Source organism: Sinocyclocheilus grahami, unplaced genomic scaffold, assembly GCF_001515645.1.
Source record: "Sinocyclocheilus grahami isolate Dianchi unplaced genomic scaffold, SAMN03320097.WGS_v1.1 scaffold119.1, whole genome shotgun sequence".
In the NCBI taxonomy this organism is placed as follows: domain Eukaryota; kingdom Metazoa; phylum Chordata; class Actinopteri; order Cypriniformes; family Cyprinidae; genus Sinocyclocheilus; species Sinocyclocheilus grahami.
In genome coordinates this window covers 1,123,484-1,148,550 of record NW_015505298.1, presented here as the reverse complement: position 1 = coordinate 1,148,550, position 25,067 = coordinate 1,123,484, and the positions used below count along the sequence as shown (strand labels likewise).

The 25,067-nt window shown below is 33.5% G+C and overlaps 2 protein-coding genes across 4 annotated transcripts; one reads left to right on the top strand and one right to left on the bottom strand.

Moving 5' to 3' along the window:
* Positions 1–3,131: 3,131 nt before the first annotated feature.
* LOC107589727 (calpain small subunit 1) lies at positions 3,132–8,621 on the bottom strand. 2 transcript variants are annotated; one of them, XM_016278240.1, is made up of 11 exons: positions 8,392–8,621; positions 7,934–7,990; positions 7,808–7,838; positions 7,534–7,626; positions 5,680–5,737; positions 5,485–5,549; positions 5,312–5,380; positions 4,188–4,266; positions 3,869–3,985; positions 3,706–3,764; positions 3,132–3,614 (listed from the first exon to the last, which is right to left on the bottom strand). In XM_016278240.1, exons 2-11 carry the CDS (start codon positions 7,978–7,980, stop codon positions 3,588–3,590), a joined length of 645 nt encoding a protein of 214 aa, XP_016133726.1. In that variant the 5' UTR covers positions 7,981–7,990; positions 8,392–8,621; the 3' UTR covers positions 3,132–3,587. The 2 variants fall into 2 exon arrangements, with proteins under 2 accessions (XP_016133726.1, XP_016133727.1); XM_016278241.1 differs by lacking the exons at positions 5,312–5,380; positions 5,485–5,549 and adding exons at positions 4,790–4,858; positions 4,963–5,027.
* A 4,799-nt stretch (positions 8,622–13,420) lies between these two features.
* LOC107589725 (transmembrane protein 87A) lies at positions 13,421–24,217 on the top strand. Of its 2 annotated transcripts, none has more exons than XM_016278234.1 (21): positions 13,421–13,619; positions 14,037–14,106; positions 14,333–14,424; positions 14,507–14,626; positions 14,753–14,803; positions 15,448–15,513; positions 15,986–16,048; positions 16,131–16,248; positions 16,479–16,540; positions 16,926–17,109; positions 17,566–17,665; positions 17,995–18,088; positions 20,024–20,092; positions 20,413–20,521; positions 21,671–21,729; positions 21,812–21,915; positions 22,013–22,086; positions 22,699–22,760; positions 22,986–23,038; positions 23,226–23,256; positions 23,619–24,217. In XM_016278234.1, the coding sequence occupies exons 1-21, from the start codon at positions 13,482–13,484 to the stop codon at positions 23,658–23,660; spliced, it is 1,761 nt and encodes a 586-aa protein (XP_016133720.1). In that variant the 5' UTR covers positions 13,421–13,481; the 3' UTR covers positions 23,661–24,217. The 2 variants fall into 2 exon arrangements, with proteins under 2 accessions (XP_016133720.1, XP_016133719.1); XM_016278233.1 differs by lacking the exon at positions 20,024–20,092 and adding an exon at positions 18,251–18,322 and having other exon boundaries at positions 13,422–13,619; positions 23,619–24,212.
* Positions 24,218–25,067: the final 850 nt, after the last annotated feature.

Sequence of the window (25,067 nt, the reverse complement as noted above, 5' to 3'; positions counted from 1 at the left end):
CACAACACCTCCCACTCAATCTTCCCACTGGAACAGCTGGAAAGATTGCAAAACTTCACGGCAAACCTATGGTTAAAACCCCTTTCCTGGGCAGGGCCTTTTTCCTGAGCCTCCTGTCTGCTCTTCAACTGGCAGCAGGACAACCAAACACCGAACATCCCTGTGCAGAATTATGGGCTGAAAGTCCTTCTGGACTTTAGAGGTTGGATGATTGAATGCTGCAGATTTCACAGGTCTCACCTCAGGTTTCATCACAGAGACACAGTAGCTTGGAACCATCTTGACATTCACATCCCGCACGACACCTTTGGAGTCTGGGTTAACATTTACAACTCTTCCAAGCTTAAACTGGCCCCTCAAAGCATTCTGATCACACACCCAAACGATATCTCGAACTGCAACATTCCTTTGTAAGGTATGCCATTTGCTTCTCACAAACAAGTTGGGCTGGCTCCAAAACCTCCAGAACCGGTTGACCTGGCACTGCATTTCCCGGAGTCTTTTGTAGGGGTAGCTTATGAAGTCAAATGTTTTAATCGCCCCACTCAAAGATGCTCGTCCGTAAAAGCATATTGTGCCACTCTGAATCTACCTCCAAGTGCTTTGGACCAGCCCCTCGAGTAATAATGTCGGCGATATTCAGTGGTCCAGGGACCCACCACCAGTCCTGAAGTCGTGTACTGCCTTGGATCTCTCCAATCCTGTTGGCGAAAAAAGTCTGGAAACCATAGCTCTCACGCTGGATTGCACCAAGGATTGTCTGACTGTCGATGAAATGATACCATTGTTTAACTTGAATTGTGCCATGTTGCTCAAAGTACTTCTTTAAACGAGCAGCAAAGACTGCCCCACACAACTCTGCCTTGACTACCTCCCCCTTGTGGTCTAGGGGGGTCAATTTGGCTTTAGACTCCACTAGTCTCACTGTTGAACCTTGATCGGAGGGCCACCACAAATACAGAACAGCACCATAGGCATGTTCACTGCCATCAGAGAAGGTAATTGCATTAGGTTCAGCAGACATGCCTGCTGGAGTTAAAGCCCTTGCAAACCTAACTTTGCTCAATTGAACAATCTTCAAAAAGGTAAATGGCATCTTCTCGACGTCTGTCAGATAATGCAAGGTCCCATGTCTCTTTAATGGTGCTACCTCCAGGTTTGGCCTCTTGAAATGCTCTTCGGACCAAAATGGCTCCTCTCTGCTTTACAGGTGTTGTCAGACTGGGTCATACAGACCAGAAACTTGACTGAGCAACTCTCCTCGTGTTAGTGGGTATGGCGTCTGAGCTCTAACTTGTCCCAACACAAGGTCGCTGACCTTCCTTGTGGCTTATTAAGAGATGGATCTCTCTTGGCCTCACCAATTCACTGAGAGGAACATCTGGAAAGAATGTTTGCAGTTGATTTGCTGTTACATGTCTATAAACCTCTGCAATTTTGTCCAGACCATAGGAGATCAACTGGTGGGACCTAAGAGAATATACTCCCTATATAGAAAACCAGACCTAATTCACAAACCAAACATATTTGATATTCAAATACAACATGATTGAACAAACAACCCAAGTACAAAATATTAAGCTCACCGGCTGCTTCTTCAGTCTGTTGTAGTAGCTTAACTCTGCACAAAAAAAGGAATCGTTTTCCTTGTTCAAACCACTGCTACTCTACATAAAGTCTGTTCTACCCTGCTCATTGATAGATTAAATTAACTACCTTCACCTGGTGTTCTCTCACTAGTGAATTCTAGTGCACTCTGGCTTGTGCACTCTAGTTAGGAAGGGCGGAGTAAGAGCAACCAACAGTTTGCCACAACAGTTAATGCAGACAAATTGTTAATGAAGTTTTTTTTATTTAGATTCATGTTAGATCCATTAGCCTAAATTGAGTGGAATTTATTGCACCAATTTATGATGGGCTTTATAAACTTTACATTACTCTTTTTATGTTTTGATTATTATTAGTCTACAACCCATTTACTGTTATTTGATTTGATTTGCATTATACCAGGAGGCCGAAGAAATCTTGATTGATAATCGTCAACATTTAATGCCTGAAAATATCAAATGAGTCTCTTAAAAAGGGTACATTTATTCATCTTATTGCATTCCCTGTATATTGCATACTGTATAATGTATTGCACTGATTTGCCCGTGGGTTTTAAACCACAGGTGGACATGGGCTTAAGAGGGGATTTCATTTGCTCATTGGTGAGAGACCCTTATCCAAACACAATGAATGAATGAATGAACGAATGAAGCATTTATATAGCGTAATGGACAGTAGACTAAATCAAAGCAGAAAATACTATTTTATTTCGAAATTTCCTTGTAAGTCCAACAAGAGCAAAATAGTAAAAGCAAAATTTGACCTTATGAGCTGTAATAATATTGAATAATAATAATCTGATCAAATGAAACATTTGATTTACTCCTTTTTTGTATTTATATAATACATTGTAAAATGATGTGTGTGTTTTATATATATATAGTGGAATTAATCTTAAACCAAATCACATGAGGCAAAATCTTTGATGATTGTTATTATTTGCCTTCCCATCTATATTACATGAATAAAGCTCTCAACCTTAGTAACAACAACCTAAGTAACTTAATCATATCAGAATAAACTATATATAAAAAAAATAATATCCCAACACAACAGCATTAACAGACGTCATATTCTCTGATATACTTTTCAGTAAGTTAGGAAACAAAAAATATCTAAAGTTTATTTTTTCAACGAGATAAAAAAAAAAAAAAAAGATAAACAGCTTACCGTATGACACCAGTTACACGCTTAAGCGTTATTTTCCCTGAGGATGGCGCAATTAAGACAAAGCCGTTTTGTTCACCCACTCGCGCTCAACACCTGTGTTTGCTCGGCGGTCTGATTTCAGCATCATCTACATCTACTCAGCGGGAGCAGCCAGTTGTCTTCATCACAGGTAACTCCGAGGCCCCGCCCCTTTGTGATACCTATTGGCTGTTATTGTAATCATTTATCTTGCGCTGGGGATTTTAATTGGCTCTTGCAACTGCCAGTCATTTTCTATTTCACCCCCTGATGCGGACTTGCGTTGCTCAGAGCAACCGGTGTTTGCAAACGTAATGAGTGGAGAGCTGCTCTTGTATGTCCAAAACAAATAACGTTTATTTGAGCATCAGCATAATAACAGCAAAACCGACAGCTGATTCATATTTTCAGTATTTAAATAATATGACTCCGTAATGTTCTTAATAGCTATCATCTATTCTAAAACTATTCTATTCTGAACATGGTTTTTAATCTATGGTTGAATGCTCGTTGTAAATTATAAAATAACAGTCATGGAATAAATGAAAAGGGCACAAATGGAATGGAATAAAATATGGAAATATGGCATAAACCAACCTCTAAAAAATGCAAGCAAGCGTTGCAACAAAGCTGCCACCTAGTGTAAAGGCACAGTGTGATCATGCTGTCATAGCTAACAATGAAACAGATAATTATGTCAGTTATTAAAACAGAGAGACATTTGACAATGACAGGCCGCAAAGAGGAACTGACAGAACATAATCAAGATGGTGAAGAATATTCTTCTTCATTCAGGAGTACATAGTCAGCTGCAACCACTGTAAGCAAAATACAAAAGAATGTTATATAGGAGCTAATTTAAGAGATGTTGTTTCTTTGTGTTCTTTAATTATACTTCACATACAGTACCTCTTGAACGTCAACTTTAATGGTGCCATTGTTGTCTTTATCAAGTGTCTTGAAGGCACCTAAAACAACAACAACAATATTAGCAAGGCAATTCATGCTGAAACTAAAAAATACTGAGCCTATGATGAAAGAATAAAGAGAGCAAAACAATCGGTCAACGTACGACACATAGCATCCAGGCGCACAAGACACCCAATGTAATTGTCGAAATCCATGTTGCCATTTTCATCACTATATCGCCGGATGATCAACTGGAAAAGCTGGTCATTGAGTGGGAACCCTGAAGGAGGGAAGAGAAATGACAAATTAGACCCAACAAACTATATTATTCTATTCCAATCTGACTTGTTGACTGAATAATGACTGGAAGAAATACGATAATTTTTTTCACAATACTGAAAAAAAAACACAGAGGACTTCAGCATGCCTTTTAAAAATGGCAACAAAAAGTGAACCACTACAGTTCTGACAACACTACTCACCTGCTGCTTTGAAAGCTCCAGGTAGCTCATTAGGCCCAATCACACCAGAGTGATCGGCATCAAAATTCTTGTAAATGCCCTGGTATTAACAAAAACAGATTGCTCAGAAACATTTATGACAGTGAAGGGAAATCTGTTGGATGCATCAGAAAGCTAAATATACTAAGTTGCAAACTCACTACTAAAGCAATTAAATAAATAAATGAATCATGATGCACATCAAAGTTTTGTAAGACAAAATACTCCCCCAAACATTAATTTTGTATAATATAAAATAAGTAAGGGATAATCAACGGCTTGCCGTGCATTAAAGGATTTTAAATACATGACGTGGAGGCCAAGAACCACCCGATGCGAAGCACATTTAAAATCCTTTAATGCACGGCAAGCCGTTGATTATCTTGCTTATTCCATGGTCATTTGCCAACATTGACAGTTTAAAGCCGTTTATGATGTTAGCAGTGCAATCGGAAGGGTAAAAATGACGGTTATTTTCATCAGTTACAGCTCATTAGCTCTAGCATTCTGCCCGCTTCAAATCAGATACAGAGATGAAATAGTAATAAAAAATAAATGAATAATAAAATTAACCGTGTTTGTACCTGCCATCTTTTGATGTTATTCCAAAGATACTTGAATTCCTCAAATCCCAGTTTTCCAGTGCTGTCACTCTGAGAGCAGACCGTTCAGGCTAAACCGTCGTACAGTATGTGCAGTTATTCACAAAATGTAATACTCAGCCCCTATCTGTTAACATTTTTATATTGAAGGATACATCCATTACTGCCACCATACTTCTGCAGGACTCAATAGTGAAACCATCTGTCTTCAGGTCACCATCTACAGGTAAAAATAAGGGATCATCTTATTAGAATCTTTTACATAATGGCTCATTTGTGTGATATATATATATATATATATATATATATATATATGTGTGTGAGTGAGTGTGTGTTAGTTAAAGAAACTCACATTTGGAAATAATCTTATTAAGCATGTTCATCAGTTCATTGGGGCTCACTTCCATGTCCTATGATGAGAGTAAATGAATGAAAGATGTAAGAACGATTTCATTTTTAAATCATTTACAGAGACTTGAATAATAAAATTAACCGTGTTTGTACCTGCCATCTTTTGATGTTATTCCAAAGATACTTGAATTCCTCAAATCCCAGTTTTCCAGTGCTGTCACTCTGAGAGCAGACCGTTCAGGCTAAACCGTCGTACAGTATGTGCAGTTATTCACAAAATGTAATACTCAGCCCCTATCTGTTAACATTTTTATATTGAAGGATACATCCATTACTGCCACCATACTTCTGCAGGACTCAATAGTGAAACGATCTGTCTTCAGGTCACCATCTACAGGTAAAAATAAGGGATCATCTTATTAGAATCTTTTACATAATGGCTCATTTGTGTGATATATATATATATATATATATATATATAAGTGTGTGTGAGTGAGTGTGTGTTAGTTAAAGAAACTCACATTTGGAAATAATCTTATTAAGCATGTTCATCAGTTCATTGGGGCTCACTTCCATGTCCTATGATGAGAGTAAATGAATGAAAGATGTAAGAACGATTTCATTTTAAAATCATTTACAGAGACTAGCAATGTCTAAAACAGAGACAGAACATGAACTTGCATGTAAAATATGTATTTTATATCAGTAGTTCTCAAACCAGGACGGCAGGGACAGGGGATGACTTAACTTAATTTACGATTATACATTTAGCATATGCTTACGAATGAGGAACACAACATGTGATTTATCATAAGGAGGCAATAACCTGAGAAGTGCAAGCAGTTCAAAGTTTCAAACATTTTCCAGAAGAGTACATGTATAAAAAAAATAATTTTTGGTAAAACTTTATTTTAGGGTCTCTTAACTAGTTGCTTATTAGCATGCATATTACTAGAATATTAGCCCTTTATTAGTAGTAATTAAGCACATATTAATACCTTATTCTACAAGACCTTATTCTACATCCCTAATCCTGCCCAATACCTAAACTTAACTAACTTATTAACTATTAATAAGCAGCAAATTAGGAATTTATTGAGGGAAAAGTCGTAGTTAATAGTGAATAAGTGTTCCCTATTCTAAAGTGATACCGAATTTCTTTTCTCTCTGCAGGATGCAGTTAAGTGCTCATGGAAGAGATTGGTTTCTTGAATACTGTCAGTCTTTTAGCTGTCCAGATAACCTACCAGGAATACATTTTTCATAACTGTAGTTAATTTAATAAATTAATTAACACATAATTAAAATGCTAAAAACACACCCACAAAACAAGATGTAAAGTATTATTATACCCTCAATAATTGTTGTTTTTATTGAAAAACATACAGAATCTAAATGTGAAATCTTATAGAATGGCAAAATGAATGGAGTTTAATTTCAGTCAATTTATGTTAATGTTAAAGTTTTGTAGAAGTATTGTCATAATTACAGTAGAAATATTTCAAATAATTAAAATTGTTAGACAATGGTATTGGGTACAATTTTGGCTTCGGTGTCAAAACGGTTGAGAACCACAGTTTTATTTAATAGTGCAAACCATTGTGTGATAGGAAAAATCACTTACACGATCTCTCTAAAAGCGTAAAAAGGAAAGAGTGCTCTCTCTAACTTTAAAGAGCACTCCTGCATCTAATGAATCCAATACTCCAGTAAAGCAGGCTTCCACGCCCATCTATGACTCAACACAAACCAAACCCATCGGGACAGTCTACTTCACAATGGCAGGAATGTGAAAAAGAGGAAGATCCAGTCATACTTCTTGCCCCTGGACTAGTTTAGCTTGGTTTAACCACACCCATGTCAGTTTGAAGATCAGTAACTCTGAATAATATATACAAGCCTGTATCATGGCAATAAACTGTTCTGAAAACAGATGGAAAGCCTTGCTGGGTGGAGCGATGTGATGGAATGTAGGCAATGCCTGTGGAAGTTGTGGAAGTTTCTGGTTTGAAACCAGAACATCTGATGAAAGCGTTCAAGTGTCTGATTTGGAAAAACTGTATTGTATTGTAGTATTGTAGGTATTGTAGTCAGACTCAAATACCTTGATAGACCTTTGTATGCAGGTGTAGGGATCATTTGAGGGGTTACGGGAGTGTACACTAAGACCCAGGTTATAGAAGAGGAAATTTAATTTCCCCAAAAAAAGAGAATGATGAACATAGAAACTTCCTAAAAGTGAATTAGGCTCCTGACTGAACACAGACTGTTTAAACGGCATCACAGGGTCATTCAGACACTGCAATAAAATGGAAATTAAAAGCAACATTGGAAAGAACAGATAAAAGGTCTGTGGCCATGGCAGGTGTACTCACATCCCCTGCAAGTTGTTTAAACACCCTGCGAAACTGTCTCTCTTCATCGGTTTCATTCTGGTTCGCATATGCAAGTGGTCTTTTGGGAGGAGGCTGGAAGAGCAGACAAGTGAAGTACTGTGATAAGTACATTAACATCTTTCAAGGCAAGAACTCAATGCACCACTTATTTGACTTCCTGGATTTGCCAAAGTGCTTAATGACATGGCACACCTCAACCATTCAACACTATGAAACATAAATAAATAAATAAATAAAGATTATGCAAACTTACAGGGTCAGAAGGCACAAATTGGTCGACGTTGCTGTGTTGCATGAAAAAGGAAAAAAGATAATCGATGAATTGTTGAAAATGTATATGTTTTTATTTGGACAAGCAGTAGTGAGAGTACAGGCTTACCTGACAACATCTATGAGCCCTTTAATAAGTTTGTTGGCCAGAAACATCTTGAACACTCTGAACAAAATGATTAGACATGATTATGCCAGTTTTTTGATGTCTGTATCTAAATATAGTGCAAAAGATACATATATGACAATCAGCTCACTACAACTCCTTTAAAAAAAACATTTATGATATTTACCTGTAGTTACAATGGTATTTTTCTCTTGACGGAATAATGCACTGAATAAACAAACCATTTCCTGCATTATGACTGTCAGCACTCTACAGTCCTATGTGAGTTTATATGAACATGAATTGTAACGCATGAGGTTTATGCCGTTGTCTTGGTTTAACTAAGTTACTGTAAAATCAAATTTAAAGTTACAGTTTAGCAGGCCGTTGTGGTTTAATCCTGACGCACACCAGGAATGGGCAATGTTTTCTATTTAAACTACGTTCATATGAGAACTTACCAGAATAAAGGCGCTGAATAGGTCCACCGGAAAGGCACAGAGGAAGAAAAGACCAGCTGCTCAGGTAAACAGATAAAAGTAGAAACAGTTTCCCAAAGGCGTTCCGTTCTTTGTGGATAGAGTAGCTCTCCACACCCAGTCCACTGATTAGTCAAACTCTGGGTCCTAAAACCAGCTAGCCAAGTTTCACAAACAACACTCACTGCAGAGGTTTTGCGTCAGGACGTCAATTTGTAGGCTGACCGAAGACTCGTTTGTCATGCCCATTTTATATAGGTGTGTATTAAGCGCCCTCTAGTGAGAAAATGTTGTATTACATTCTCCATGTTCTTAAATATTAGTATGTAGAATTTTAGAAATAGCACTTTTTGATTTATGAATAAAATAACTTTTAACTGTTGTAACATTCAATTAGCTCAACAGCTCTGTATACACACACACACACACACACACACACACACACACACACACACACACACACACACATACACATACACATGCATACATACATACATACATACATAGACACACACACACACACACACACACACACACACACACACACACACACACACACACACACACACACACACACACACACACACACATACACATACACATACACATGCATACATACATACATACATACATATATGGTATTTGTATTGTTTGATTTTTGTGTTGTTATATAATTAATTAATAATATTTTTTACAATTATTTAATTATTATAAGTATTATTTATTTTTACTGCTTAATTCAGTTGAAAAGACATAAAATATAGTATGGAATTACAGAACTTTTAAACTGATTGTTCAGTTATATTGTGGTATAAGATACGAAAATGTAACAATAAACGTATTCAGTGTTCAAGACTTTTTTCATGTCACTTCTTTTTTCCACTTCAAGCATTGCATAAATGCATGTTTACTAATAAAAAAAAGCTTTATGGTTTTGTTGACTTAAGAATGTACAAAGACAGCATTACAGACTTTTTGAATGAGAAAGCTATAAAGACTTTTATTTAAAAAAAAAGAATTTTACTTTTTAAAATATTTTTACACCTGCTTGTACCCTTAATCTGATTTTTGTATATTACTTTTATACTGTTTTGTACTTTTTTAACATATAACACTCACAGAGGATACGTACAACACAAATATTATTAAAAAAACAAAAACAAAATGTTACTTCAGTTGACGCAAAGCAAAAAAAGCTACAGAATACAAAACACAGTGGTAATCTACTAAAAGAATTAGGCCAAAACAAGTGGATAAAAATAAATATGAACAGATAAACAAATAAATAAAAACTTAACAAAAGAAGCAGATAAAAATAAATATAAACAGATTAACAAATAAATAAAAACTTAACAAAAGAAGCAGATAAAAATAAATATAAACAGATTAACAAATAAATAAAAACTTAACAAAAGAAGCAGATAAAAATAAATATAAACAGATTAACAAATAAATAAAAACTTAACAAAAGAAGCAGATAAAAATAAATATAAACAGATTAACAAATAAATAAAAACTTAACAAAAGAAGCAGATAAAAATAAATATAAACAGATTAACAAATAAATAAAAACTTAACAAAAGAAGCAGATAAAAATAAATATAAACAGATTAACAAATAAATAAAAACTTAACAAAAGAAGCAGATAAAAATAAATATAAACAGATTAACAAATAAATAAAAACTTAACAAAAGAAGCAGATAAAAATAAATATAAACAGATTAACAAATAAATAAAAACTTAACAAAAGAAGCAGATAAAAATAAATATAAACAGATTAACAAATAAATAAAAACTTAACAAAAGAAGCAGATAAAAATAAATATAAACAGATTAACAAATAAATAAAAACTTAACAAAAGAAGCAGATAAAAATAAATATAAACAGATTAACAAATAAATAAAAACTTAACAAAAGAAGCAGATAAAAATAAATATAAACAGATTAACAAATAAATAAAAACTTAACAAAAGAAGCAGATAAAAATAAATATAAACAGATTAACAAATAAATAAAAACTTAACAAAAGAAGCAGATAAAAATAAATATAAACAGATTAACAAATAAATAAAAACTTAACAAAAGAAGCAGATAAAAATAAATATAAACAGATTAACAAATAAATAAAAACTTAACAAAAGAAGCAGATAAAAATAAATATAAACAGATTAACAAATAAATAAAAACTTAACAAAAGAAGCAGATAAAAATAAATATAAACAGATTAACAAATAAATAAAAACTTAACAAAAGAAGCAGATAAAAATAAATATAAACAGATTAACAAATAAATAAAAACTTAACAAAAGAAGCAGATAAAAATAAATATAAACAGATTAACAAATAAATAAAAACTTAACAAAAGAAGCAGATAAAAATAAATATAAACAGATTAACAAATAAATAAAAACTTAACAAAAGAAGCAGATAAAAATAAATATAAACAGATTAACAAATAAATAAAAACTTAACAAAAGAAGCAGATAAAAATAAATATAAACAGATTAACAAATAAATAAAAACTTAACAAAAGAAGCAGATAAAAATAAATATAAACAGATTAACAAATAAATAAAAACTTAACAAAAGAAGCAGATAAAAATAAATATAAACAGATTAACAAATAAATAAAAACTTAACAAAAGAAGCAGATAAAAATAAATATAAACAGATTAACAAATAAATAAAAACTTAACAAAAGAAGCAGATAAAAATAAATATAAACAGATTAACAAATAAATAAAAACTTAACAAAAGAAGCAGATAAAAATAAATATAAACAGATTAACAAATAAATAAAAACTTAACAAAAGAAGCAGATAAAAATAAATATAAACAGATTAACAAATAAATAAAAACTTAACAAAAGAAGCAGATAAAAATAAATATAAACAGATTAACAAATAAATAAAAACTTAACAAAAGAAGCAGATAAAAATAAATATAAACAGATTAACAAATAAATAAAAACTTAACAAAAGAAGCAGATAAAAATAAATATAAACAGATTAACAAATAAATAAAAACTTAACAAAAGAAGCAGATAAAAATAAATATAAACAGATTAACAAATAAATAAAAACTTAACAAAAGAAGCAGATAAAAATAAATATAAACAGATTAACAAATAAATAAAAACTTAACAAAAGAAGCAGATAAAAATAAATATAAACAGATTAACAAATAAATAAAAACTTAACAAAAGAAGCAGATAAAAATAAATATAAACAGATTAACAAATAAATAAAAACTTAACAAAAGAAGCAGATAAAAATAAATATAAACAGATTAACAAATAAATAAAAACTTAACAAAAGAAGCAGATAAAAATAAATATAAACAGATTAACAAATAAATAAAAACTTAACAAAAGAAGCAGATAAAAATAAATATAAACAGATTAACAAATAAATAAAAACTTAACAAAAGAAGCAGATAAAAATAAATATAAACAGATTAACAAATAAATAAAAACTTAACAAAAGAAGCAGATAAAAATAAATATAAACAGATTAACAAATAAATAAAAACTTAACAAAAGAAGCAGATAAAAATAAATATAAACAGATTAACAAATAAATAAAAACTTAACAAAAGAAGCAGATAAAAATAAATATAAACAGATTAACAAATAAATAAAAACTTAACAAAAGAAGCAGATAAAAATAAATATAAACAGATTAACAAATAAATAAAAACTTAACAAAAGAAGCAGATAAAAATAAATATAAACAGATTAACAAATAAATAAAAACTTAACAAAAGAAGCAGATAAAAATAAATATAAACAGATTAACAAATAAATAAAAACTTAACAAAAGAAGCAGATAAAAATAAATATAAACAGATTAACAAATAAATAAAAACTTAACAAAAGAAGCAGATAAAAATAAATATAAACAGATTAACAAATAAATAAAAACTTAACAAAAGAAGCAGATAAAAATAAATATAAACAGATTAACAAATAAATAAAAACTTAACAAAAGAAGCAGATAAAAATAAATATAAACAGATTAACAAATAAATAAAAACTTAACAAAAGAAGCAGATAAAAATAAATATAAACAGATTAACAAATAAATAAAAACTTAACAAAAGAAGCAGATAAAAATAAATATAAACAGATTAACAAATAAATAAAAACTTAACAAAAGAAGCAGATAAAAATAAATATAAACAGATTAACAAATAAATAAAAACTTAACAAAAGAAGCAGATAAAAATAAATATAAACAGATTAACAAATAAATAAAAACTTAACAAAAGAAGCAGATAAAAATAAATATAAACAGATTAACAAATAAATAAAAACTTAACAAAAGAAGCAGATAAAAATAAATATAAACAGATTAACAAATAAATAAAAACTTAACAAAAGAAGCAGATAAAAATAAATATAAACAGATTAACAAATAAATAAAAACTTAACAAAAGAAGCAGATAAAAATAAATATAAACAGATTAACAAATAAATAAAAACTTAACAAAAGAAGCAGATAAAAATAAATATAAACAGATTAACAAATAAATAAAAACTTAACAAAAGAAGCAGATAAAAATAAATATAAACAGATTAACAAATAAATAAAAACTTAACAAAAGAAGCAGATAAAAATAAATATAAACAGATTAACAAATAAATAAAAACTTAACAAAAGAAGCAGATAAAAATAAATATAAACAGATTAACAAATAAATAAAAACTTAACAAAAGAAGCAGATAAAAATAAATATAAACAGATTAACAAATAAATAAAAACTTAACAAAAGAAGCAGATAAAAATAAATATAAACAGATTAACAAATAAATAAAAACTTAACAAAAGAAGCAGATAAAAATAAATATAAACAGATTAACAAATAAATAAAAACTTAACAAAAAAAGCGGATAAAAATAAATATGAACAGATAAACAAATAAATAAAAACTTAACAAAAAAAGCATCCACATGTGTTTTTGTAGTTGTTCTTCCCTCCCACCAAGTGACGTCGAACAGGATGTAGATTTGCACGAGGAACGGGAAGTGTTGCTCGCGCACAAGCTGGAACGTCATCTGCTTCCTTAACAATGGTGACTGTCACGACCGAATCATTGGTATCGGCAAGACTCAGAGGAGTACTGCTTGTTGTCATTCTTCATTTTGTATTAATACCACCGCTGACTGCTATATCAGAGCCGGGATATTGGGTCCTGGATGTGGATAATGTAAGTGCATTCCCACCTGCAGTATATCCAGGCTAAGTGAAATCTTGACCCTCGTGTTGTGTGTTCAGAGTCATGACAGGCCATTGTCTTTACACACACACACACACACACCAGTTAACAGCTACTATAAATGAGTTTATAGAATTGAAGAATGTGTAGAATATATATTGGGGATCGATAATATGATGTAATCTGCCTACAGTGAAAATGTGTCCTTAAGGGATGAGGCTAAGCTAGGCAGTAGCTTTACAGGGTTTCTTAGTCTGGTCTTGCCCTAATATAGCTGATTTCATTCTAATCTTTTTATTATAGTTACAAATGCATTTCTTGTGTGATATATGAGCATGAGGTATTTCATTTTTAGGGTGACTAGTCAGATCATGAAATTGTGAGAATCCTCCTTTTTGTGTATTTTAGGAAGGTGCGAAGCAAAAGTTCTACTATTTTCCGAAGACAATGTTCAATAATACTTTAATTGAGATAAAATGTGAGTATGCACTTTACTTTTCTTACATTTTTTTTTCTCTCCAAATTTTCTCTAACACTGACAAGGCTATTTTTTATTCAAAATTTTAAATAAAATTTGTCATTTTTTTCATTTGTTTTCAGTCGATTGTGAGTTTTTTCAAAGTAATTTAATCCAGTTCATCAGTGAATGCCATGCTTTGGCTGCTCTGATTATTTTTTGTATTCATATGCTGTATATATTTCAGTGCTCAATGAAGTGTGTGCTGGTCCTGTAAACTTCACTATAGCATGGTATTTGCGGAGTTCTCCTTGCTACGATGAAGTGTTTGGACTTGATGTAAGTGTGTTTTTTCTAAAAAGTGCTATTTTTGAATTTGAACAGCAATTTAATATGCACAATTCTCTTTTCTTCAAAAAAGCCTGAATCAGCAAAACTCTATTTTAACAACAACTATGTACAGCGCGAAGGAAGCAATGGGTTGTACATATACCACGAGTATGAGCCTATACAGTGTGAATCTAGTATTCCTGGAAATAAGGTACATGCCATCTTCACTCTCTCGTGCATAGCTTGTTACATTTTGTCACTGTGTTGATGAACATAAAACACGAATGCCAAAAGATCTGTCATTAAGGGTTTTCTTTATTTTTATTGGACTCCCCAGCTTGCAGTAGAAAACTTTGATCATCCTGAACGGCTGACACCAATGACTTTGGTAAGTTGAACTGATGCTTTTAAACCAGGGTTTTTTCAGGGTCAAAAATGGTGGTAGCTTGTGTATATGGTCATCCACATGTGCAAAATTGATTGAGTACATAATTGAAATTAATAATTAACATAGATCTATATGAAATTTTGATTTGAGAAGATTATATGAGAAGAAAGAGACTGTTGAGTGATATATGAAACTAGGACAGCTAGCTACGTAGGAAATCTGTTGCCTAATTCAGCTGCACAGAATGCTGTGATTGACCAATCAGAATCCAGTTTTCCAAAGAGCCTTGTAATTGGTATTTCATCTGTCAGTCTGATTATCTGACACAGATTCTGTCTGTTTTATTGTTAACTTCAGCAGACTTTGCTGTTCATTTGAATGTCTGGTCTAACCAAGCATTGGTTCTTTAGAGTGTGTGCCCAGGGTCACCTTTCATAAACATATTGCTATTAACTATTAATCCTGCATAGATTTTGTCCAGTGGGGAAGGAATTGCGAAATGGGAAATGACAATGCCAGAATCATTTTGGAGAAAAAATGTTTTTTATTTATAAAAAAAATATTTTTTTAATTACTGCAATCCAAAATTTTACTTGCTGTATAAAACACCTTTGGAACATTGTCGGCTCTCTTTTGTGTTTCAGCCAACCACAAATTCACAAAGCAGACGAAGGAGGGACGCAGGGAAGACAGAAGGGCAGACAAAAGATGTTGGTTCATAATCTGTTTTAATATTTTTAGGAATTCACTCAAAATGAAAAGTCTGTCATCATTTATTCACCCGCTAAACCTGTGATGTTTTTTCTTGTAGAACACAAAAGGAAATCTTTAACAGAATATCTGAGCTGCTCTCTGCCATACAAATAAAATCAATTGGAACTGGGGGCTGTCAGGCTTCAAAAAGGTTTATAAACAATATAAGACAGTAGTGCCTACGACGTTTGCACTATATTCTGAATCTCCTGAAACCATTTGCAGTCATAGTCACCATTTACTTTCATTGTATGAAAAAGAGCAACTTATATGTTAATGAGAACAACATGAGAGTGAGGAAAAAATGACAGAATTCAGATTTTTGGGTGAATGACTCGTTTTAATGCCCTGATATGATATAACTTGTATGAAGTTCCATGCCAACAACGTTAAAATGCGGTTCACTGTTTCAAATGTTTGCATGATCAGGTTGCAGCAACAAACCTATCAAGTGCTCCAAAAAGCAAAGACTCTTTATCAGTGGAGACCTCAGTGAGTATTAAAGCACAGAATCATGATTCACAAAAAGTTTTTAAATTGTCTCTTTTTTTACATGCATGTCTTGTTGTTGCAGGAAAAACAGTCTAAATCACACACTGCAGTGGCACAAACCTGGGAAGACAGCCCTTACATGTTCATCATCAGAATTGAGGCAAATCCAGTTGTCGAAGAATCAAAATCAAGCATAAAACGTAAGATTCTAATTAGACTTACCTTAACGGTAATAATGAGGTTTTATGTAGCGATAAACTATTGTGAAACTCTAAAAGCCAGATCTTTGATTATCAGCATAATGTCTTGTGAATGAGAACAACCTGCTTTGACAACAAAGGGGCCTTTTTAATGACCAGTTTTATAAGTAAATTTGCATTTATATTTAATATATATTTAATATTAATAGTTTTAAAAATATATTATACAGTGGAGGTCAGGATGTACGGCACCCATCAATACATCTCAGCATCTGAATGGCCATTGATGATCGTGAGTACACATTGTCTGTGTGTGTGTGTGTGTGTGTGTGTGTGTGTGTGTGTGTGTGTGTGTGTGTGTGTGTGTGTGTGTGTGTGTGTGTGTGTGTGTGTGTGTGTGTGTGTGTGTGTGTGTGTGTGTGTGTGTGTGTGTGTGTGTGTGTGTGTGTGTGTGTGTGTGTGTGTGTGTGTGTGTGTGTGTGTGTGTGTGTGTTTTCTTTCTTTCTTTATTTTAATTGTCTAACTGCAGTAGTTATTTAAGGCTTCATTTTGTATGTTATTGTAAATGTGAAAGTAGCAACAGCATTTTGTGCAGCATTTTGGTTGGTTCTTTCATTCACAAAGCTTCCAACCATATTTTTGTTCTAATTGTCTGTTTCAATGTCCATTGTCTTCAGTTCTACATGGTGATGTGCATCATCTATGTGATTCTGGGCGTGCTGTGGTTGGCTCTCTCTGCGTGTTACTGGAGAGACCTGCTTCGGATTCAGTTTTGGATTGGAGGAGTGATCTTCTTGGGCATGCTTGAGAAGGCAGTCTACTATGCAGAGTTCCAGAGCATCCGTTACGATGGCCACTCAGGTAACGCAACTCAAAAATGTGTTGTTAAAACCGGTTATATATATTTGTTCATTTCACAAACAACTTGAACTGAGACCCTACGGTGTGTCTGCAGCTGAAATTTGATATTTTTTATGTGTATTACAACATAATGCATTAGCATTTAAACATGAGATAATTTACTGCACTCAAAATAGGTTAGATTTTATATGTCATGCATAATGTGATGAAAACTGAAGACGGTTTAATATTTAGTTTTTAATATTTTTATAATTCTGATAATCTAGTAAATGTAAAAATAAAGCTGCTTTATGGTTAACACAAAGGCAAACTGTTTTGATGTACATTATAGTAATCTGGTCTATTATATTAATAAATCCTGAGGCTTATGTTTGATGTGAGTTATGTTTGATGACTGATGTGACTTTGGTTACTATAGTGAATGCAGTCATTACAGTGCATTATTTGCATATTCAGTTCAAGGTGCAGTGGTGTTTGCAGAGGTACTTTCAGCAGTAAAAAGAACCCTGGCTCGAGTACTGGTCATCATTGCTAGCCTTGGATATGGCATAGTCAAGTAAGTTGTTTTGAAGCAGTAATATATTGAGGCAGTTGAACAAAATGGATTAAAATCTAGTCTAAGTAATACTTTTATAAAGCAAGGATGCATTAAACTGATCAAAAGTGACAGTAAACACTTGTTACTACATTGTTATAAAAAAAAATTTAAAAAATCCTGAAAATAATTTATCACTATTTCCACAAAAAATAATAGCAGCATAACTGTTTTAACATTGATAATATTGAAAAATGACTTTTTAGACTTTTAATAACATAATTTGCTGAAGTAATCTTCAGCATAGTTCTATACACTTCTCATTCAATAACTCCACCTTTTTGCTGCAGACCAAGACTAGGAGCATTGCTGCACAGGGTGGTGGGGGTAGGACTGCTCTACCTTATCTTCTCCATCATAGAAGGAGTACTGAGAGTCAACACGGTAAAGAGAGTCTCGCAGCTGAAACTGAACACACTATCACTACAAAATGAAAAATAGTGACCAGTGGAGAAACACGTCCACCTTTGTCACAAACCTCCTAATTTAATGAAATGATGACGCTGCACCAAATGTCATGTGCATCTTAATGTTTCTCTCTCGCAGGAGCACGGTGGTTCAAGCAGGCTGCTTTGTGACATTGTTATGGCCCTCATTGATTCTTGTATTGTGTGGTGGATATCCTTTCACAAGTCAGTCATCTGTTAAGACTATGTATTTTCTGCTGTAATTCAAGTGACTTCTGCATGGTGTAGATTGGGACAGATAGATGGAAATGAAAGTAGATCTAATGGGGTTGAACTTCTAAATTTTTTTTTTGAATTGCAGTTACTAGTGCTTAAGGTTCACAGTTGCACAGTTATTTTTAGGAAACCATGTTATGGAAATTTGAGTCTCTCTTTGCTCTTCTCAGTTTCTTTGGCTCATGTGATGGTAGTGGTGTGCAGCTGGCATAATGCTTTGTCGAATATCTTCTTTCTCCATTTTTAGTCTTGCCTCGAAGCTAGTAGCATGATCTACCTTTGTTGGGCTGAATGGTGGTTATGGTTTTGCAATGTGTGAGCAACTAGGGCTTGACGATGTATTAAATATTAAAGGGGTCCTATTATGCTCTTTTATAAAATCTTGATTTTGTTTTGGGGGTGTCCTAGAACAGGCTCTCATACCAGGTTGTTCGAAAAACACATTATTTTTCACATATTTTATATTATTACAACACCTCTCTCCCCAGTCTGGCATGAACGGCTCGAATAGTTCCGTTATCAAATGAAAGCCCGCCTTCTGAAATACGAAATGTGCTGTGATTGGTCAGCTGGGCCAGTGTGTGTTGTGATTGGCAGCACTCGGTGCCTGGTCGGGAAATGTCATGCTCCTTACCATAGCCGCCTGCGAGCTTCAGTGTAAATATTGCGTCAAAATCAAATCAATTTGAGCGTGATTTAAACCCGGATGATTGTAACCACTCTAAATCCGTCTACCTTGAGAAAGCTAGCGTGTCTCCGACATAGTGATAACACTCGTTGCCTTCTCTAGTGCAGCTCAACCAGGTCTCGTCGCATTCGTCGATATTTGTGACATCACAAATCCCGGAAAATATGCGTTGTAGTCCAAACGAGTCGTTCATTGTAGTTTTTGAAAGTGATTTCTGTTAAATAAAATATCTCCTTTTGAAGTGGACTTTGAAATTTGCAGATCTTTTTTATGCTCAAACAGCAACATTACAGACTAAGTAAAGTTGAAAAAGTGAAAAAGCATAATAGGACCACTTTAAGATGTATTTGTGATGATCCTGATTGCGATATGAAATTAAACACCATAGTAGGTGTATCAGTACAATAGTTGGTTAGATCTGTTTATTTCTGTTAATCAGTTTAACTGTGCATAGATTCCGATTCAATAATTCACTTTTAAAAAAAGAGTGAAATATTATTGTTTAGTAATAAATAGTAATGTTTGCTTACATTTATCAAGTTTTTATTCATCAAGGAATCCTGAAAAAAAGTTTCATGATTTCTACAAAAATAAGCAGCACAACTGTTTTCAACATTGATCATAATAAGAAATGTTTCTTAAGCACCAAATCAGCATATTAGAATAATTTCTGAAGGATCATGTGACACTGAAGACTGGAGTAATGGCTGCTGAACATTTAGCTTTGCCATAACGGGAATAAATTATGCAAAAAAAAAAAAAAAGTCAGTTCCAAGCCATATCAAAGCAAATACATAAATATTGAGTTAATGAATGCCATAAATAGGAAATCGTCCAGCCCTATGTAGGACCCTCTGATGGTGGTGTGTGTGATGGTGCTACTCTTCTCTCTCTTTCTCTGGCTCTCTCTGTCTTTCCCTCTATCTTCCCCCTATATTGTTCTGTCAGGCTGAAGATGACCTGGTGTTGCTGGCTGCCATCCCCTTGGCTGTTCTCGACTCTACCCTCTGCTGGTGGATATCCTACGTTTCTCCATTGCTGTTTGTGTGTGTCCCTCTTTCTCTCTAAATGGGTTGTGTAACAGTGGCCTTGTGCATGTGGGCTGTTGATGACCCCTCTTTTTGTTCTCCTTCTCTTTGCAATTTCCGTGATTTTCTGTAAAGCTTGAGAACACTTAAAGGACAAACCCGTGCATGTTCACAGTCAGGAATACTCTCTACAGTTTCACATCTCTCCCTTTTTTTTACTGCAAAGTAAGCTGTGTCTGCACTGCATTGCGTATGAACAGGAAGTCGCTGAGCCCTAGTGATCAGATATAGTCCTTGACACTCAGTCACATCTTCATTAGCCTGGCCCAGACGATGAAGCTCCTTCGGCTGAGGAGAAACGTGGTCAAACTGTCCCTTTACCGACACTTCACCAACACACTCATATTCGCTGTCATCGGTGAGCAAATGCCACACACTACTACATTATTGTGCAAAGTATCTTTGACAGGATTACAGTACTGCATTGAAATGCCTAACTGCCAGTGATTAATGTCTGTGTAATACTCACATACTGAATTATGATTGGTCTATGTCAAACATCTGGGTTACATGATTTATTAATGGAAAGTGAGCCATAATTGGGGACATTCAATCTACGTCTCTTTCTCTTGCTATATTTAGGTTTACAACTTTTCAAACTATGATTTTACTAAAAACTTGCAAGCACTGATATTTCCTTAATTATACACAACAGTTCAAATGTTTGGGGTAAGTTAGACAAAGGATTTCTATTTCTTAATAAATACTGTTATTTTGAACTTTCTATTCATCAAAGAATCCTGAGAAAAATGTAGCATGTTTTCCACAAAGATATTGATCAACACAACTGTTTTTAATATGGATGATAATAAGAAATGCTTTTTTTGAACACCAAATCATCATATTAGAAAAAATTAAGTTATTGTAAACATTATTTACAATAGAAAGGATATTGATTGACTTGATTGAGTGATGCAGTTATTTTTGCCATGAATATAGTCACTGCTGCTGACATGGTGTTTAATCATAATAATAATAATAAATAAATCCGCATATTAGAATAATTTCTAAAGGATCATGTGACACGGAAGACTGGATTAATGACTTCTGAAAATTCCGTTTTGCCACCACAGAAATAATTATTTATAATAATTATAAAACATTAAAATAGAAAACGGCTATTTAAAATTCTAATGTTTCACAATATTATTGTTTTACTGTATTAATGATAACAGATTTTCAATGAAGTGAAACTAGTTTTAATTAAAAAATGTTTTATCTGAGATAAATTTTAAAAACCTCTTATAAAAGTCCATATCGATCTTTTTTTTTCTTCTTCTTCTTCCCTCGCCATGAATATAGCCGTGATAGCTGGTAAATATAAACAAACAAACAAACAGTATTAATGATCAAATAAATGCAGCCTTGGGGAGCATAAGAGATGTCTTTAAAAAAAATTTAAATCTTACTTAGCCCAAACATTTGAAATGAAGTGTATGCATATATATTTATTTTGCTTTCTTTTTCTGCCACATGTTCTCATAATGAAATTCTGCTTCTCTTTCAGCTTCTGTTATATTTATTGTGTGGACAACAAAGACCTTCAAGTTATCCAAGTGCCAATCTGTAAGCATTCTCTTTTTATATGTAATAAATATGTCTTCTGTCCTTTGAGTTAAACTCATGTACTTTTAATGACACCTTGTAGGACTGGAGAGAGCTGTGGATAGATGATGCCTTCTGGCGCTTCCTATTCTCAAGTATCCTGCTCGTGATCATTTTCTTATGGAGGCCGTCAGCCAACAACCAGAGGTAAAGCGCTTCACTTCTAACCATATGTCAACCCTTTTGTAAACACCGCTAATAGTAGAAACAAGATCGTTAATCTTTGTCCTTCTGAACCTTTCAGGTATGCCTTCAGTCCACTGGTGGATGAGGTTAGTGAGGAAGAAGAGGGGGAGCAGCTAATGAATGAAGCCTTCGGTAAGGGTCTTAATTAAAAAATTTGCAGGTGTGAGACAGAAGTAGTGGCCTGTATTTAAAGATGGTGGATAAAATTCTGCACATGGGATCTTTACAAGCTGCCTTTCCACTAAATATGATGTATTTGATTTAAAGTCGTGATGAAACGGAAGTAGCAACAGATCTTTTTTTTCTGTATCGTGATGTACATCCGAGTGTAAAAGATCAAAAAAAAAAAAAAATGTATGCCTAGGTTGTACACATCGGTTGATTAGATGTTGAGATGTGGGTGTTGCAGTCAAAAGTGAAGACAGATGTACATGAGCTTGTAGGGATGGGTTTAAACTAACTCAATGAATGAAGTTATTTGAATAAAAAAAAATTAATAGGTCCATTTTTTTTATCAAACAAATACATAGAGAAACGTTTACAATAAGATTTATAACATGCATTTAGAAAATAGATGGGGTCGTTTTTCATTTAATGCCGACTTTAAAACTTTCCGTTTACATTTCATCAGCACATTTGAATGCTGTCTATCAAGTCTGCAGATCTGGTTTATCAGCCTTTGTTTGCTGTGCTTTCATTTGACTGCCTTTAGCTGGTTCTAACCAGTTATACTTGAATTCACAGAGGGTGTGAAAATGAGAGGAATGAAACCAGAGACCAATGGAAGTTCAAAACCCAGCAAAGTGGTAATTCATAACAATACTTGGCTTAAAAAAAATTGTTTCATGAAAAGCATGTTGTATTGCCATATATAAGAATGCCTTATGAAGGATTAGACGTGCCGTTTACATGAAAAAACACCCTGTTGTGTGAAAAAAAAATTATTGTTGTGTATTTTCAAATACGCTGCATATTTTTGGTCATGGCAAGGCCTTCACCTCATGGTAAATTTGTTTTATATTCCAATCCAGGATGAAGATCTCAAATGGGTTGAGGAGAACATTCCCTCATCAATGGCTGATGTGTAAGTCCAGGGATCATATAAAAGTCATGTGTATAGAAATTATCGTTAGAATGATAGATACTAGCACTAATAGCACTTTTCAGTATGGCACTGATTATTTGTACACCCAAACAGGTCATCGGTTTGCCTGTAAAGGTACCAGCAATCTCTGCCATGTCATTGACATGTCCTTCTCTTTGTTTTGCAGTGCACTGCCGCCTCTGCTAGACTCAGACGAGGTAAGTGTCTCATATTCTGATTGGCCAGCAGTGGGCGCCCTTTGAGCATCTAAAGTAGAGCAGAGTAAAGTCTCTCTGTTGTTTTCTTTCTGCTTGGAACAAAAGGAGCGCTGAGGCTTTGGAGGTTTTGTCTGACTAATGAGAGCTCACTTAAGCTAACATTGGATGTGCTCGTATATCGAACTGCAGCCAATGTGGACAAATCTCTTAAGAGGGGATCAGAGATTACATACTACAATACATATGTATTGTATTGTTATTTATTTGAGGAATTTCATTGTATTGCACAGCATTTTTTTTTAAATGACTCCCTTTCTTCATTGTTTAAAAGATGACTTTCTTTCATGATTTTTTCCCCTCAGGAGATCATGACCACAAAATTTGAGATGTCCAAAATGGAGTAGATCTATGAAGAAGTAGTATGCAATGTATATAAAATGTGTACGACAATGCAAAACTGCTTTATCCCAAAATATGAGCTTTTCATAAGTAACATCTGTACATATGTGGGACGATGAGGGTAATGCACTAAAGGACTTTTGTTTTATTTTTAATTGCCTGTTTGTATTTATATTTTCTCAAATAATATGGTGTAAGAGTTTCTTAAAACATAACTGTAAATTGCCTTTGACTGTTGTTTACATATCTACGGGACAAAATGTGATTAAAATACGTTAGTTTGTGCAGTGTGCTCTTTCACTAAGAGGCTTTTGCACAACAATCCTATTATTACATAAAGATGGGAAAACATGTAAGATAAAAGCTTTCTCTTCTGGTTTTCTTTAATTCGTCAGTATGCTTTCACAAATTAACAGTACCTTTCTGACTTGGTGATATTTTCAATAAAAGTGGCCATTAAGTGTCATCTTGTTGGCCTGTGCACCATTAAGCAGATTGCCTTTCAATGGATTTATCTGACCTGAGTTTTTAATGCTCTGTTGTCATAGTTAATAGACACTCGCCTGCCTTTGGGTACAGTTAGATGACCAGGGAAAATCAGTTTTCAGGAGTTTTATTGTTAAAAAACTTTTTAAACTTTTTCCCCCCAGTTGATTCAAACAAACCAAGGCTTTTTTTCTCCCCTGGGACCAGCTGGACTGCTGGCCACAGTATATCTAGCAGCATATGCAAATACCAGTTGCAAATAAAAATATTTTTATAGCAAAAACAGTAAAAAGTTATTGACCCTTTTTGACATGTAAGAAGAGACCTAATGCTTAAAGTCCACCCGGGTCATGCTGTCGATAGGTATTGATTTCTTCTCAAAGCCACATTCAAAAGTCTGTCATGCAGTGTCAGTTTCACCCACTTGCCAATACAGTCTCAATATCTCTGTCGTGTTTTTTCCCTGTTAAGTCAGCTCATTATCTGTTAATAATTACACCGTTTTTCATTAAAGGACTAATTCACCCAAAAATGAAAATTTGATGTTTATCTGTTTACCCCCAGGGCATCCAAGATGTAGGTGACTTTGTTTCTTCAGTAGAACACAAGCGAAGATTTTTAACTCAAACTGTTGCAGTCTGTCAGTCATATAATGGAAGTGAATGGGAATCACGGCTTTGAGAGTCATAAAAACATACACAAATAAAACCAAATGAAACCCTGAGGCTCGTGACGATACATTGATGTGTAAAGACATGAAACGATCGGTCTGTGCATGAAACTGAACAGTATTTATATCGTTTTTTTTTACCTCTGATTCACCGCAATGTCCGAACTGTTCTCAACAGCCGGCACATGACGTGTCGTCTTCTTGCTTTACGGCGGATCGCAGACTTAGAAGTGCATTACCGCCACCTATCTCTCAA

Bases quoted from the DNA above. Each gene is read 5' to 3' on its own strand.
- LOC107589727 (XM_016278240.1), bottom strand. From the start codon at position 7,980: ATGTTTCTGGCCAACAAACTTATTAAAGGGCTCATAGATGTTGTCAG. The intron at 5,738-7,533 runs GTGAGTACACCT...CTCTCATCATAG, and splicing joins TTAAACAACTTGCAGGGGAT to GACATGGAAGTGAGCCCCAA. The intron at 3,986-4,187 runs GTGAGTAGTGTT...TCCCTCCTTCAG, and splicing joins TGGAGCTTTCAAAGCAGCAG to GGTTCCCACTCAATGACCAG.
- LOC107589725 (XM_016278233.1), top strand. From the start codon at position 13,482: ATGGTGACTGTCACGACCGAATCATTGGTATCGGCAAGACTCAGAGGA. The intron at 14,804-15,447 runs GTAAGTTGAACT...TTTGTGTTTCAG, and splicing joins GGCTGACACCAATGACTTTG to CCAACCACAAATTCACAAAG. The intron at 16,049-16,130 runs GTGAGTATTAAA...TTGTTGTTGCAG, and splicing joins CTTTATCAGTGGAGACCTCA to GAAAAACAGTCTAAATCACA.